Genomic DNA, 15,543 nt, shown 5'->3' with positions numbered 1-15,543 from the left:
AGTGATAGTTGATCCTGAACCAAAATCGGCCACAACTGAGCCTGAGCCTATGAAGGGACGTAATACGGGGTCTCTAAAAAGAGAAGGGACTTTCGGCCTTGCCTCCACGGCTTGCTAGAAGGGAAGGTGGACAGTAACTTAACTCTTAAGTCCTGGATCGAGGACTTCCTGGTTAATGAGCCCCCTGAGATGATTTTCTGAAGGAAACGGGAAAGGTTGTGAAAACTCTGCTACCCCTCGATGCCCCCAGCCACACCCTGTCCATCCTTGCCCCCTCCCATTCCCGAATTGTCTGTTTCCTAATAAACTAGCAGTAACTGACTTCTGCAAAATGCGGCCCTGCAGGTGGACCCAGGGCCATTCCTGAGTTCTGGCAATTGTCACCTGGCATTCATGAACAGGAAGGGGAAGCCATGGGAACTTATAACTGATCAGTCAGAAATACAGGAGGTTCTTCCACAGCTGGCATCTGAACTGGGGTCGGGGGGCAGGGCATCTTGTTGAGCTTAGTGCTCAGAACTTAGGAGGAATGTACCAGTCTGCATCAGGGTGATTATAAGAGGACAGCCAGTTGGTATCAGACGATGGGGCTGCCTATTACGGTGGCTTCCTCAGGATGTGGCTATTCCAGCTGTGACGTGCTACAGAGTAAGAGGCATAACAAGAGGAACACTGCAGTCTTCCGCGACAGGTTAGAATGTAGCGATTTGTCACACTGACTATATGTCCGCATGACGTGGGCTAATCCACACACCGCTAAAATCTGTCTGCCCCCCCTGTACTTTTTTCATGCGGTTACAGGGGTCACTGGAGCTGCACCTACAGCGCTCGCACACAGCGTGCGCTCTACTTCTACTGGGTAACGCTCTGAAATTTACCTCCAATTTTCCATGAAGAAACAAGCGAGTCTACATATCAAAACATGGGATATAAGAGGGGGGTGTCGCTAACATTTAGCTAGGAAGTACTTGTTATCTGCCAGGAACCACGCAGTGTTTCAGAAACCCTCTGCTGAAGGCTGCCTCCTCCTCCTGCCCCAGAAAAGAGTACAGAGCTATGGTGCCAAGAAAGGGACGGGCAAGGCTCCAATGCGGCAGCATCCCACTTCAGCCCTGTACTTCCTGCGCACAGGGTCAACAGGCTTCTTCCAGAAGGAGCCCGATAAACACAGTGTTTTGGCCTCTGTGGGTCACAGGCTCACAATTACTCAATTCGACTTATGCTACGACTGCACAGAGGCTGCCACAAAGAGCTCGCCACTGAACACCCCTGGCTGTCCTCTTTCTTCTCTTCTTTGCTTTTGTCTATTTCTTTCTTTGAGAGAGGGACTGACCTTGAATTCCTGGTCCTCCTGCCTCCGTCTTCCCAGTGTTAGGATTATGTACCACCAAGCCCGGCCAGGGTGTACCTAACAAGGCTGATCACACAAAAGGTCTCGAGACAGATTCGGTGCACGGGCTGTTTGCCAAGCACTGTGCTGCACATTCAGAAAGAGACATTCCCAAATGCCTCTTATCAGCACCCCAAGCTAGAACATCTACAAAAATAACCTTCCGCAAAACAGCAGTTAAGCTATTGTGGAAACAAGGCTAAATGAAAAGAATAAAATTCTGCCGTGTTAACTCACTGTCAACCTCTAAGCTCTGGTTGTCCGTCACGAGCAGACGGTGCTGGCATCTACACTACAGGTGACAACTGGATGACGAATCACATTCATGCATTCCTTTTGACTTTTTGAACGGGGTTACTAGTAACGTCAGAGCTCTAATTTACCTGAGTAGCTTGTACTCTATTGCCTATAGTGGCTCAACGTCAGTATAACATCACTAAAGCAAAGGGGGTGGAGTAAAAGGAAGGGACAGGACACCACAACCAAACACTCGGGGCTTCCTCTTTCTAGAGAGAGAAAGGTAAGCACTGTTCAGCATTCTGAGTGTGGACTACATCTACACAGAACCCCGGCATTGGCAAGGCACTTGGAGGGAATGAAACCCCGGCAGGCCCTCCAAAACAGAAAGGAGGTCTGTGGGTGGAACTATGCTCGGCACTGGGAGAAGTAGACCCTGGTTCCATTTGCCACTGTGCAGCATCGGTCTCCACAAAGGGATTTATGTGCACTTATGTGCAACCCAGATGGAAGGAGTTACACTCAAGGACATCAAGGTTCTCTCTGAGACCAACACTTCCCTCTACTCCCAACATTACACATCGAAAGAAAGAAAGAAAGAAAGAGAGAGAGAGAGGGAGGGAGGGGGAGGGAGGAGGGGGAGGAGGGAGGAGGGGAGGAAAAGAAAAGAAAACGGACGGACCTGAAAACAAAAACAAAGGCATTAAAACTTAATAAATCTAACAGATCTCACCACAGAAGGAAACAAAATGGAGGGAACGAAACCTAGGTGGGACCAGAGGCAGGATGTGTGTGGATGGAACCACATTGGTCTGCATCCCTGGGTTCCTAGTCCAGACCACACTGTAGATGGACTTTGGGAAGCAAAAGCAGCCCAAGGCAGGTTAAAACAGAGTGTACCAAGTTCTCCTACACCTTCCAGTGCCTCCAGGACCACGCCCTCAGCATTCACGGTTCCCAGCTGGAAGGCCTGCGCACCTTCTGTGCTCCTCAGCGGCTACTGCTGCAGCGTCTCACACCCACTGTTTCTCCTCAGCCTCACTTCCATCATCTCCTCTTCCCCCTCCCATTTCTAAAAGGTACCCCCGTAAAGTAATTTTCTGTACTCTTGAAAAGTTAGGGGAAACACCATAAAAACCTCACGAAGAATTAGAATAGTAATTCTGAGGAGTCATGCTTGGTAGCAAACGCTGACCAAGAAGTAATAAAAATAGGCTACTCTGGCGGTGTACTGTATTAGTCACCTGACACTGCATAGTAAACAGCTGAAAATACACAACCGATTACTTATCCCTTTGAGTCCAGAGTCTGGGCATGCCACATACAATACACATGCCTACAAAAACACCTGGTCAAAACATGCCTTCTTCTAAAACTTACACTCTAGATAGTACCTCTGCTAGGTTATCTGCCTGTTTCAGGCATGACAAACCAATGGAAAATACAATCATGCGCCACAAAATGAAATTCCAGTCACTGTCAAATCACACAAGTTATGGTGGTTCTTGGGGACAATGGAACTGAAAACTTCCTACAGGCTGGTAATACCACAGCCACCCTGGCATTGATGCTGATGGAACACACCTAATGGGCTACCAGTCACATTTAAGTGCATGTGCAACTGTATGCAGGACATTACACTTGATGATAAATAAATGACTGCTCATAGCATATATACATATATATGTATGTATACACACACACACACACCCCTTCCAGGTGTGTAACATGGTTGTCTGGTATTCCCGTAACATTTAGGTTTGTGACATGAATCACGTGACAGGTTTCTCAAATGCCCCACCATTAGGTGATGTTTGTGTATAAAATGGGTTACTAAACAAAGGAACACCCAGGCCTCTCTTTCATCTGGCCACTGTGACTAAAAGCACAATAATCCAACTCTACCATTAACTCTGTGCCCCAAATATGGCTTCAATGAATGACCTACCCTGTGGAGAGTGACAGTCACCCTTAAAAGGAAAGGGCATACCAAGGCTAAGAATGTTTCATCTGTTGTCAGGAAGTCCCTTCAAAGAATGGACGACGTGCTCCACTGTAAACACGACGCAGGGCTGCCGTGAGGACCAACAAGGGGAAAGGCTAAGTCGGTCAGTCCGAGTACGACTGCTTAAAGGAAAACAATTCTGAAAACACAGAGTCACAGAGTGGACGCATCGCAGCTGCCTATGTTGTTATTTATCATTCTGAGACAAGAGCATTCTCTAGGAGAGATGAACTCCAATGCTGTTCTGGAGGGGCCGTTTACACTCTGACTTCCAAGGCAGCATAGCCTGGGTAATACTTAAATCTAGGTTACTGAAAACTGGAATGACTCTTAAGGCACATCGCAGCAAAAATGAATCATGAGCCATAAGACAGCCATACCACGAAAGTCTGCAATCTCCTCTTAAAATGTATGCCAAGAAAGGGATTCTGCTGCAGAGAAATATATGGGGACATCGGGTCTACTGGCGTGAAAGCTTAAACGTCCAACTCCATAGACAGCTCGCACAGGTATAGGCCCTTCTCTTGCTGTAACAGGAACAAATACTACAGAGATTGGAGAGGTGGAGAGATGTGAGTGTTGAGAAGATGATACAGCTGTACACAGCGGTCGCAAATACAAAAGCTACACACGAGGCTGAGAACTGTAAGTTACAAGATGGGCATTCTTCTTCACAACGGTCTTAAGGAGTCTGTTCTGGCAACACATGCGTTTAAAAACTTAGAACAGTAAAGAAATGAACTCAGTAAAGAATCAAGTCTGTGTGTCTCCCTTACTATTCAAGGAAACCCATACCACAGAAAGCAAATAAATAAAAAGTGCCAGAAAACCATGTCCCAGAAATCAAGGTCTTGGGTTGGGGATGTGGTTGGGTAGTAGAGCTCTGGCTTAGCACACCTGGGTTCCTCATAAACAAATATATAAATAAGTGAGCAGGAAAGGAAGGAAAGAAAAGGGATGAATCTGGGTCTCAATAAAGTATTTGGAGCTCTGTGTGCACCTACAGACCTTTTTGCCTGGCAAAGCTGCCGACTTCTCTTTAGACAACCGGAGCTGGTTTCTTTCCCAGACAGACAGGCCTGGCTATCAGATTCTGAGGCAGCTTCACTGTGCTTTGTGCTTGAACCCTGAAGAAGCAGCCATGGGAAGGTAGCCAGGGGTAAACACACGGAACTCACAGCCACAGATAGGAGGGCACGTCCATGCAAACTGCGCGGTTAAATAAGGATGTCTACCACACGCCATCCATGAGTCTGGAGAAGGTGCATGCAGCACACCTAGGAATCGTGACTGAGGCCAATGCCAAGCCAAGCATCACGGCAGGGGCGTGTGAGCATGACACACCCACAGGAAAATGCTCCAGAGTAAAGCTGCCAAGACTAGCGCTTGGAGAAAATGCTCAGCTTCTTCAAACCAGCCACTTCGCCTGTTACGTCTGTTAAACAAGGATAAGGGCAGTCTTGTAGGGTTGTAGGGAGAATCAAATCAGACAGCACGTATGAAATGCTCAGCCCTGGTAAGTACTCAATAAATATCAGCTCCTCCTGCTGTAGCAGTGGTGCTTTGAGTGGTGCTGTAGCAGAATGTACCTTTGAGGCATCACGAAAGGGAGTTTCTCACCCCTGGTATTTACAGTGCTGCACCCACGGAAGCCCAGTGCAAGCAATGTGTGTGCCAATTCTTATCACCGAGCTTTCACAGCGTTTTTCTTCAAACACAGGTCAAAAGCTCCAAGGGTTGCTTTGCCACAGAACACTGAAGAGTCAAAAAGCCTTAATGTATTAGGTCTTTTAAAGATACCAACATTTTTCTGTTCGTAGACATCATCGCAAGTCTATAAGCCCCAACCCAACTGCCAGAACATAATAAAATAACCACTTAAAAACAAACTCGCATTACTGTTTTTAGCCAAGAAACAGTATATATCTTCCTACTGTGGAATTAAATAATTAACTCTCCATTTATAAAAATAATAATGGGGGCTTTTAATTTTTAGATTTGTTTTCCCTTGGAGAAGACATTTTATGTTATCTACCCGAAGGTAGATAACACATCGCAAGGCTAGAAAGAGTTCTGTTAGGTAACAAAATTGAGTTACTTTCCTGCAAGGCCTAGGTAGGCTGCCTCTGGCCAGCGGCAAGGACATCATCAGAAGGCAGGATCATGTCTGTCCCAGCCAGGGCCATCCTTCTATGTCATGTGTTCTTTCTCTAGGGGTACAATACTGAGGCCTGGAGCCTTTCTCAAGAGTCTTATGGGTTTTAAATGGTTTTAACTAAAAGGTGGTCAAGATAAAAATGCCTGGCTCTGTTTTTGTTGTTTTTCATCACAAGTCCACGAACTCCTGTGAAGTTATCAGCAGAGGCGGGTGGATAGGCGAAGGCTTCTCCAAGAAGCCATTCTGAACTCCATGCAACATCAGCTCCAACTCCTATTATTATCTGGTTTAGCAAACCTTTAGATCTCAAACTCAGGGCTGGAGCAGGGACAAGTCCCTTTGCAGAGAAGAGAGTTTCTGAACTGCTGTGGCGATCAGGGAGGGAAGGAAGAGTGGAGGAGATTCCCATTCCTAAGTATAGGTCAAGCTTGCAGTCTGGCACTTGCCCAGTACATCCTGGAGCCTACACCCTCAGCACAGGCCCCCTCATTGAAGAAGGAGATACAGCAGAAACCCCTGGCTCAGTCCCACTCTCACAGGCATCTGATGCTTTTATCAGCCTTGTGACAGGAAAGTCCCAAGGCGGTCAGTTCCACAAGACAACCCTAAAGTTTCCCTGACCCCATAAATGTCATGGAGTCAAGTGATATCCACACGAAGCCACTGAAATTCTTATCTGCAATCTCTAACTAGCACTGACCGTTCTTTAAGAAGAACACCAGGCAGAACTAGGTATGATAGCCCATGGTTTTAATCCCAGCACTTTGGAGGCAGAAGCAGGCAGATTTCTGTGAGTTCAAGCCTTTCTAGGCCCGGGCTACCCAGAAAGACCTTGTTTCAAATAATAAATGTATAAAATAAAAACTAAATAAATAACACCAGAAATGTGGCTAGGCACAGTGGCACATACCTGTAATTTAGTACTTGGGAAGATCACTTGAAACCAGGAGTTTGAATCCTGTGCTAGTAAATGAGTGAGATCCTATTTAAAACAAAGTCTGTCTCTCTGTGTCTCTGTCTCTGTCTCTGTCTCTCGTGTGTGTGAAATCTGTGGATCAAAATGAACACCAACTACAACAGCAGCACAAACTGAAAGGACAGCAAGTTCAAAACATTGAATTTATATTTAGTCATTTTAATACACAAATACAGTGTCATGAGTTACAGTCACATAAATGGATGCAATGAGCCTCTGTGACCTATGTCAATTTAGAGATGCAGAAGGCTAAGTTGTTTCCTGACCTTGAACCCAAATCCTACCGCTACTGGGGAGTAATGGGAAACAGAACTTAACAGGTCCTAACTATGACCTTATAGACACTCAACAACAACAACAACAACAACAAAGGCTGCTCTAGAACTTCATATCAGAAAGCCAATAGAGAAAAAGACTGTCTCCGAGATGTTTTCCTAAGCCACCTTGTGAGCCTATTACAGCCCGAAGCACACTTAAAGCCTCTCACAGCACTGGGGCAGGAGACCACGCTGGCCTAGCAAGCTGGACAGGGAAGGAGGCAGAGCAGGCTCAGGGAAGATTAGCACATGGTGTAGTCAGCCAGCTCTATATCTGGAGGCACCTGGAGTCCACAACGGATTTGGACCACTGTGCCCACCCTATTCCTACCCAGAACCTTCACAACAACACCTAAAACAAGGACCCTAGACCCCAAGGCTACAGAGCCATTTTTGGTCACTGTCAGCCTACTTCAACCAGGGGATATGCCTGAGAGCCATAAAGCTATCTCAAGCACAGCCACTGGATAAGCTTGCAAACTTAGACCTGTTAGGGGGTTGACTTACTTGAACATTGTCTACACGGGGTCTAGGTTCCCTACCTCTCTTGAAACAAAACTTTCTGACAGACTTAGCTAAGTCTCCCTTCCTTGGTCCAGACCTTTCCACAGTATGAATCAGAACTGTTGTTCATTTCTTCCTCTACTGCAAACCTGAAACCATCAAACTGAGAAGTGAAGCTACCCAGAAAGAAGGAACACGGGCTCATATAAAGGGAGCCGGACCAAGGTGGTAGAAACTGGAAGGCGGGGCAGGCACTTACTCAGGGTTTCTATTGCTGCAAGGAAGCACCATGACTGAAGAGCCAGCCGAGAGGAAGGGGTTTATTCTGCTCAGACTTCTGCATCACTGTTCATCGCTGAAGGAAGTCAGGGCAAGAACTCAAACAGGAACCTGGAAGCAGGGACTTGTGCAAAGGCCATGGAGGGGTGCTGCTTGTTGGCTTGCTCATCCTGGGTTGTTACAGAACACAGGACAACCCGCCCAGGGATAGCATCACCCACAGTAGGCTCGGCCCTCCCCGTCAGTCGCTAATTAATAAAACGCCTTGTAGCTGGATCTTATGAAAGCTTTGTGTCAGCTGACATTCCCTCCTTTCAGAAACCTCCAGTTTCTGGGCCAAACAGACATAAGACTGGGCAGCACGCGCTGTGGGAGTGAAAGTTCCTGCACGGAGCGTCAGGGCTCGGAACATAGAGCAGCACGCGGCCTGCACACGAGCGGAGTTATGAGAAGGGCTCAGATGCTAATCAACAGCTGAGGCCCTCAACTTCCCATTCAGATCAGAATCACCTGGGGAACATCGAGTCTCAACAGATTTCAGACCAATCTATCGCAGAAGAATGAGTCATCAGGTCCAAAGCAGGCCCTGAGAATTTATTTTTCTCCATGTCCGGAAACCACATTCTAGAAATATGCTAAAGAACCACCCTATCGCCTCCTCCACCACGGTGCCAAGGAGCCATGTTGCCGTGTCTTCTATGGCCCCTGAAATTGTACTCCTGCATCATCATCTCCCATGAAGAGTTAGTTCTGAGCAGCTGCTGGAGGAACAACCACTCCAGGTAGAAGAGCTGACTTGTCCCAAAGACCAGAGATGGAAAGAAGGAGAAAAATCAACATTAGAGAAAACTGCACCTCAACCAGGGGGCAGAGGCTAACATACAGTTGCAAACCATGCCAGCAGTATGTATCTGTCGACTTTGACACAAAACCACTTGGGTAGAGAGGCTCAGTGAGGGGTTGCCTAGACAGTTTGGTCTATAAACAAATCTGTGGTAGATTTCCCTTACTTGGCTTGCGACTCCCACCCTGGACGAGTGCTGCACCATTTCATGACTGGGCCCTGAACTGCAGTGAAAAATCAACGCGCAGGAAGCGCTCATGAACCCATTCTCTGCTCTCTTGTGGATGTGACTTGCTGCTTCAAGTTCCTGCCTTGGCTCTCCCAAAATGAAAAAATTATGACTTAGAACTGTGACCTAAAATACATTCCCCTCCACCCACCCCACCCCCAATTTTAGCACAGCAACAAAAATGGAACAGGGTGGCACCGGTGACATGAAGAGAATGGAGCTTTCACCTCTCTGCTCGAAACCCAATCTTATCATGAGGAAACTTAAACAACCCTCAAAACCTGCTCGAAGTGCCGAGAGCCACCAGAACCAAGCCTTGGAGGCCATGCCAGACCCTTGAAACTAAGAAGACAGAATTAAAAGCAATGTGGGGTCCTGGGATAGAGAAACAGATGCTAGGAACTAATTATATAAATCCAAACATAGCACAGGCTTTTGTTAACATCGTGTATCAACACTGATTGTTAAATATGACTAGGGCCCTATCCCGATGCCAGACAACGAAGGAAGTGAGGAAAAGTGGTGCTGGGTATGTCCCGGTCATGTGAGAGTATTTTAAAATGCACAGATGGGTATGGTGGTACACACCTGTAATTCAAGCCCACGGGGTTAGCTAGGATGAAGCATGGGCTACATAGCATATTCATAGCTAGCTCGTGCTATATAAGGAGATCACTAGAGGGTGAGGGGCATGGTCATGTAAAGTATAAAATACACACATACACGTAAAATACCACGGTGGCGTTTGAACAGTAATAAGCTGTACTTTAATAAAGCTGGTGAATCACAATACTCAAGAAAATAAAGGACCCGAGAATACTGCTCAGTGAGAGAGCCTTTTCCCACTAGGCTCAAGGCCCTGGGCTCTAGGTCCTGAGTTTAACACTAACTTTTCACATTAAAAGAAAGGAAGGGGGATTGGGGATTTAGCTCAGTGGTAGAGCTGCTGCTTTCTAGGAAAGCCAAAGGCCCTGGGCACGGTCCCCAGCTCCGGAAAAAAAAAAAAAAAAAAAAAAAAAAGAAAGAAGGGAGGAGAAATTACAGCTCAGCTTAATAAAGCAGAGTGAGGTTTTTACATTACTGAAATCCAACAGAACACAGTGAGTGCTTAAATACATAAAGAGATAGACTGTACAAGCAAACTTGTAACTTTCCATGGAACTGAACAAGGACTTAATACAAAGTCTCTCTTTCTCAAGGCCCCAAACCAGAAATCCAACATTGTTCTTCCTTTAATCCATCACGAGCCTCCTATCTCGAAATTAAACTTGGTTTACTCTCAAATTAACTTCAACAGAAGCATGAAGCCTTAACTACAATCTATCATTAATTAATTCTAGTGTTTCACTAAAACCCTTTTACAATAACCCATGTCATCTGAAGCCAAAGGAGATGAAGGCTGCTTCAACCTGAATAACCAAGACCCTATTCACGTTGAAAGGCGATGCTGGTTTGTTTCCTGTGCTAAACAGAACTTAAAAATAAAGGCTGACATCTGTCCACCGCCGGAAAAGTTTTCTATCACCTCACAGGCCACCTTTGTGATCTGGGCACTGGATTGAGAAGTTGGCAGTCTGAAATACAAAAATTCAGGACCCTGATGCAAAAAGAAACACGTACACTAGAGTAAGAAACAGTTTCAAGTTCCAAAGGAAGTGCTTTCCAAATCAGCCCTCAGAGAAAACAAAACAAGTCCTTGCCATAGCTGGACAGAGCTGATCTGCAACATCCATTGCCCCACACGAAACACAAACCTGACAGAATAAACCTTCTCTAAATTAAAAGGTAAGGGCATGAGCTGCCTGTGGTGGCCCATGCCTTTAATTACAGCACTCAAGAAGCAAAGGCAGGTGGATCTCTTTGAGTTCCAGGCCAGCCTAGTCTGCATATCGAGTTCCAGGTCAGCCAGGGCTACATAGAGAGACCCTGTCTCAAAAACCATACATTAAAAACAAAATAGAACGTGAGCTAATGTATTTATACCATTATCAACAAAAACAGGAAATAAATTATCTGAGTGCTACCTAAGTGCAATTTTTAGCTAAAATCTGCAATAGGTAGCTTTACTGATTTTTTTTAAAAAAGTAAATAAGCAACAGACAAGCAGAGTTTACTAAAAGAACAGGGTTAGCTAAACCCAAAACAAGAGTCTACTGTGTGCAAATGAAAGGACTGACTTTCATCTGCGTCCTTGAAATAGCTACATGAGTGAATGAGGGTGCTGGGCCAGCCACCAACATCCACAACTACACCAGGGACAACTCCGCTCAGGTGACCATTCTAGCCCCCCTCTCCAAGGAACTTGGGAAAGATTTAACCTCCAAAATACTCGAACTTCATTTCTGTTGGTGCTGAGGGGGTGGGATGGGGGGGGACTTTCTGTGGTGTCACCTCTCACAAAAATATGGAGATGGTGATTAAGGGTAAGAAATGAGTGTGGACTAAAAAAATCTCTAGGCTAGTTTGCACACTCCCTGAGGGTAGGTCTCTGTCTGGCTCTCACAGCCCTGGCACACAGGTAGTTTCAATAAATGCTCACTAAGCGAACACTGCTTATTCAAAATACAATCCCAACAGTAGTCCGCCACACAGGAGAGATCTGAAGAATAACAGGATTTGTCACCTCTACACCCACCCACGTCTAGCCTTAACCACAGTGGAGAGGACCTGATACAAGTAGCAGGGCCCTGTAGCTGCCGCTTAAATCATTTATCCATGTTTCTTGAAGGAAACATTCTACCAATCAAGGGCTATATCACACTAACTACAAAAGCCCCAAAGGCAGTCCTGTAGGAAACACTGTGGCAGCCTCTTTCACAAAACACAAAACAGTGTTAGGAGAGGATAGGACTCAACTCTGTAAGTAGCCAAATCAGCAGCAAAGACTCAATAGCAACGAATATCCAGAATGATATAATTCAATACAGTTCAAATTACAATGAAAAGCCAAACTATCCCCCACCTGAGGCAGATGTTACAGGCAGGAGACAAGTTCCGTGGGAGTGCAGGGCCAGCAGCCAAGAAGCATGACAGTGAATCCAAGAACACATCAAAACGATTATCCAACATGATCAAGTAGCCTTCATCCCAGGGATGCAAGGATGGTTCAATATATGAAAATCCATCAATGTAATCAACTATGTAAACAAACTCAAATAAAAAAAAAACACATGATTATCTCATTAGATGCTGAAAAGGCATTTAACAACATTCAGCATCCCTAAGTCTTGGAAAGATCACGAATTCAAGGCCTATACCAAAACATAGTAAAAGCAATATACAGCAAACCAGTAGCTAATATCAAACTAAATGGAGAAAAACTTGAAGCAGTCCCATTAAAATCAGGGACTAAACAAGGCTGATCACTCCCTTCGTACTTATTCAATATAGTACTTGAAGTCCTAGCCAGAGCAATCAGACAACAAATGGAGGTCAAAGGGTTACAAATTGGAAAAAAAGAAGTAAAAAATTCACTATTTGCAGACGATATTATAGTATATTTCAGTTTTATAAACAACTCCAGCAAAGTGAATGGGTATAAAATTAACTTAAATCATTTGCCTTCCTCTACTCAAAGGATAAGCAGGGTGAGAAGGAAATTATGGAAATGACACCTTTCGTAATAGTCACAAATAACAAGAACTTCAAATCTCTGAAGAAAGAAATTGAAGATCTCAGAAGATGAAAAGTTCTCCCATGCTCATGGATTAGCAGGATTAATATAGTAAAAATTGCCATTTTTCCCAAAGCAATAATCTACAGATTCAATGGAATCCCCATCAAAATTCCAACTCAATTCTTCATAGAGTTAGAAAGAGCAATTTGCAAATTCTTTTTGTAAAACAAACAAACAAAAACAGATAGCGAAAACAATCCTCAACAATAAAAGAACTTCTGGGGGAATCATCAACCCTGACTTCAATCTGTATTACAGAGCAATAGTGGTAAAAAACTGTATGTAATGGTACAGACAGAGGCAGGTAGATCAATGGAATAGAATTGAAGACCCAAAAATGAACCCACACACCTATGTCACTTGATCGTTGACAGTGATGCTAAAAACATCCAGTGGAAAAAAGATAGCAGTTTCAATAAATGGTGCTGGGTCCACTGGAGGTCAGCATGTAGAAGAATGCAAATTAACCCATTCTTATATCCCTGTACAGATATTAAGTCCAAGTGTATCAAGGACATTCACATAAAACCCAGATATACTCAAACTAAAAGAAGAAAAAATGGAAAAGAGCCTCGAACACAGGAGCACTGGAGAAAATTTCCTGAACAAAACATCAGTGGCTTATGCTCTGAGATCAAGAATCTAAAAATGGGACCTCATAAAACTGAAAAGCTTATGTAAGGCAAAGGACACTGTGGTTAGGACAAAATGGCAACCAACAGATTGGGAAAAGATCTTTACCAACCGTACATCTCATAGAGGGCTAATATCCAAAATATACAAAGAACTCAAGATGTTAGACTCCAGAGAACCAAATAATCCTATAAAAATGGGATACAGACCTAAACAAAGAATTCTCAGCAGAGAAATATTGAATGGCTGAGAAAAACCTAAAGAAATGGTCAACATCTTTAATCATAAGGGAAATGCAAATCAATAAAGCCCTAGATTCTACTTCCCATCAGTCAGAATGGCTAAGATAAAATACTCAGGTGACAACAGATGCTGGCGAGAAGTGGAGAAAGAGGAACATTCTTCCATTGCTGGTGGTATTGCAAACTGGTACAATCATTCTGGAAATCAGTCTGGAGGTTCCTTAGAAAATTGGATATAGTACTACCTAAGGACCCAGCTACACCACTCCTGGGCATATACCCAAAAGATGCTCCAACATACAGCAAAGACACATGCTCCACTATGTTCATAACAGCCTTATTTATAATAGCCAGAAGCTAGAAAGAACCCAGATACCCTTCAACAGAGGAATGGATACAGAAAGTGTGGTCCATCTACACAATGGAGTACTACTCAGGTATCAAAAACTATGACTTCATGAAATTCATAGGCAAATGGATAGAACTAGAAAATATCATCCTGAGTGATGTAACCAATCACAGAAAAACACACATGGTATGCACTCAGTGATAAGTGCTTATTAGTTCAAAAGCTCAAATTATCCAATATACAATCCACAGACCTCATGAAGCTCAAGAAGAAGGACGACCAACTTGCAGATGCTCCAGTCCTTCTTAAAAGGGGGAACAAAAATATTCATTGGAGGAGATATGGAGACATAGTTTGGTACAGAGACTGAAAAAATGGCCATGTAGAGCCTGTCCCATCTGGGTATCCAGCCCATATGTATATACCCACCAATAACTAGACATATTGATGAAGCCAAGAAGTGCATGCTGACAGGAGCCTGATATAGATGTCTCCTGAGTGGCTCTGCCAGAGCACGACAAATACAGAGGCACATGCTAGCAGCAAACCTTTGAACTGAGAACAGGGTCCCTGCTGGATGAGTTAGAGAAAGAGTTGAAGGAGCTGAAGGGGCTTGCCACCCCACAAGAACAATAATACCAACCAACTAGAGCTCCCAGGGACTAAACCACTATCCAAAGAGTACATGTGGACAGATCCATGGCTCCAGTTGCATATGTAGCACAGGATGGCCTTGTTGAGCACCAATGGGAGGGGAAGACCTTAGTCCTGCCAAGGCTGGACCCCCAGTGTAGGGGAATATCAGGGCAGGTAGGCAGGAAGGGGGTGCCCAGGGAGGTAGAGTGGTTAAGGGGCTTATGGACGGGAAACCCGGAAAGGGAGTAACATATGAAATGTAAATTAAAAAATCTAATTAAGAAAGAAAAAATGGGATATATATCTAAATAGTGCTCCTCCAAAAGAAATATAGAAGTAGCTAAGAAATGTCTCACAACCTGGTCCAAACACGGTGACTCTCTTTGGATAATTATGATTTATTGTTGAATGATATGAACAAATCCTGGGCCATTTCTGCTGGTTTCAATGCTTCTGGAAGCTACATCTGAGTCCTGATCACCTCTGTATCCCATATCTCTAGAGTATCGTGTCACTATATGCATTCACTGTGGAAGTAGTCTTCAGTCTGGATCTGATTTGGCAAAAAAGTGTGACCATAAGACAAATATTCAGAATATATTTATAGAATATGGTGATTTAGTTAAGTGAGAATCGGTTATAAGAATATCAAGAGATACACATACATAAAATTTAATAAGCTTGAAAAACAATCTAAATCCCATGCATCTTTAAGCATTGTAGTTCCTGTAAGGACACAAGAAACACACACAAAGAAAAATAAAATAATAAAAGAGAAAACAGAAAGGAAAAGAAAAAAGCATAAAGGAATGCAAAGAAGACCTGATTGGGAAAAGGAAAGCAGTTGAAGAGTGTCAGTCAGAGCAAATGGTGCTGGTTCAACTGGAGGTCAACATGTAGAAGGATGCAGATCAATCCATGCTTATCACCCTGTACAAAGCTTAAGTCCAAGTGGATCAAGGACCTCCACATCAAACCAGGTACACTCAAACTAGTGGAGAAGAAAGGGGAAGAATCAACACATGGCACTTGGAGAAAATTCTCCTGAACAAAAACACCAATGGCTTA

General features: G+C 44.3%; 1 protein-coding gene across 1 annotated transcript in view; it reads left to right on the top strand.

Annotated features, from left to right (window-relative positions):
- The first annotated feature begins 584 nt into the window (after positions 1 to 584).
- Positions 585 to 15,543, top strand: part of Serpinb7 (serpin family B member 7) — a 35,353-nt gene continuing 20,394 nt past the window's right edge. Inside the window, exons 1-3 of the mRNA XM_032899729.1 lie at positions 585 to 691; positions 983 to 1,184; positions 2,550 to 2,706. Of these exons, the coding sequence (XP_032755620.1) occupies positions 585 to 691; positions 983 to 1,184; positions 2,550 to 2,706 (466 nt within the window). The remainder of the gene's footprint in view (positions 692 to 982; positions 1,185 to 2,549; positions 2,707 to 15,543) is intronic.

Source organism: Rattus rattus, chromosome 4 (genome assembly GCF_011064425.1).
Source record: "Rattus rattus isolate New Zealand chromosome 4, Rrattus_CSIRO_v1, whole genome shotgun sequence".
NCBI lineage: Eukaryota > Metazoa > Chordata > Mammalia > Rodentia > Muridae > Rattus > Rattus rattus.
The sequence above is the reverse complement of the archived record's forward strand: the minus strand, read 5'-3'. Positions and strand labels throughout refer to the sequence as shown.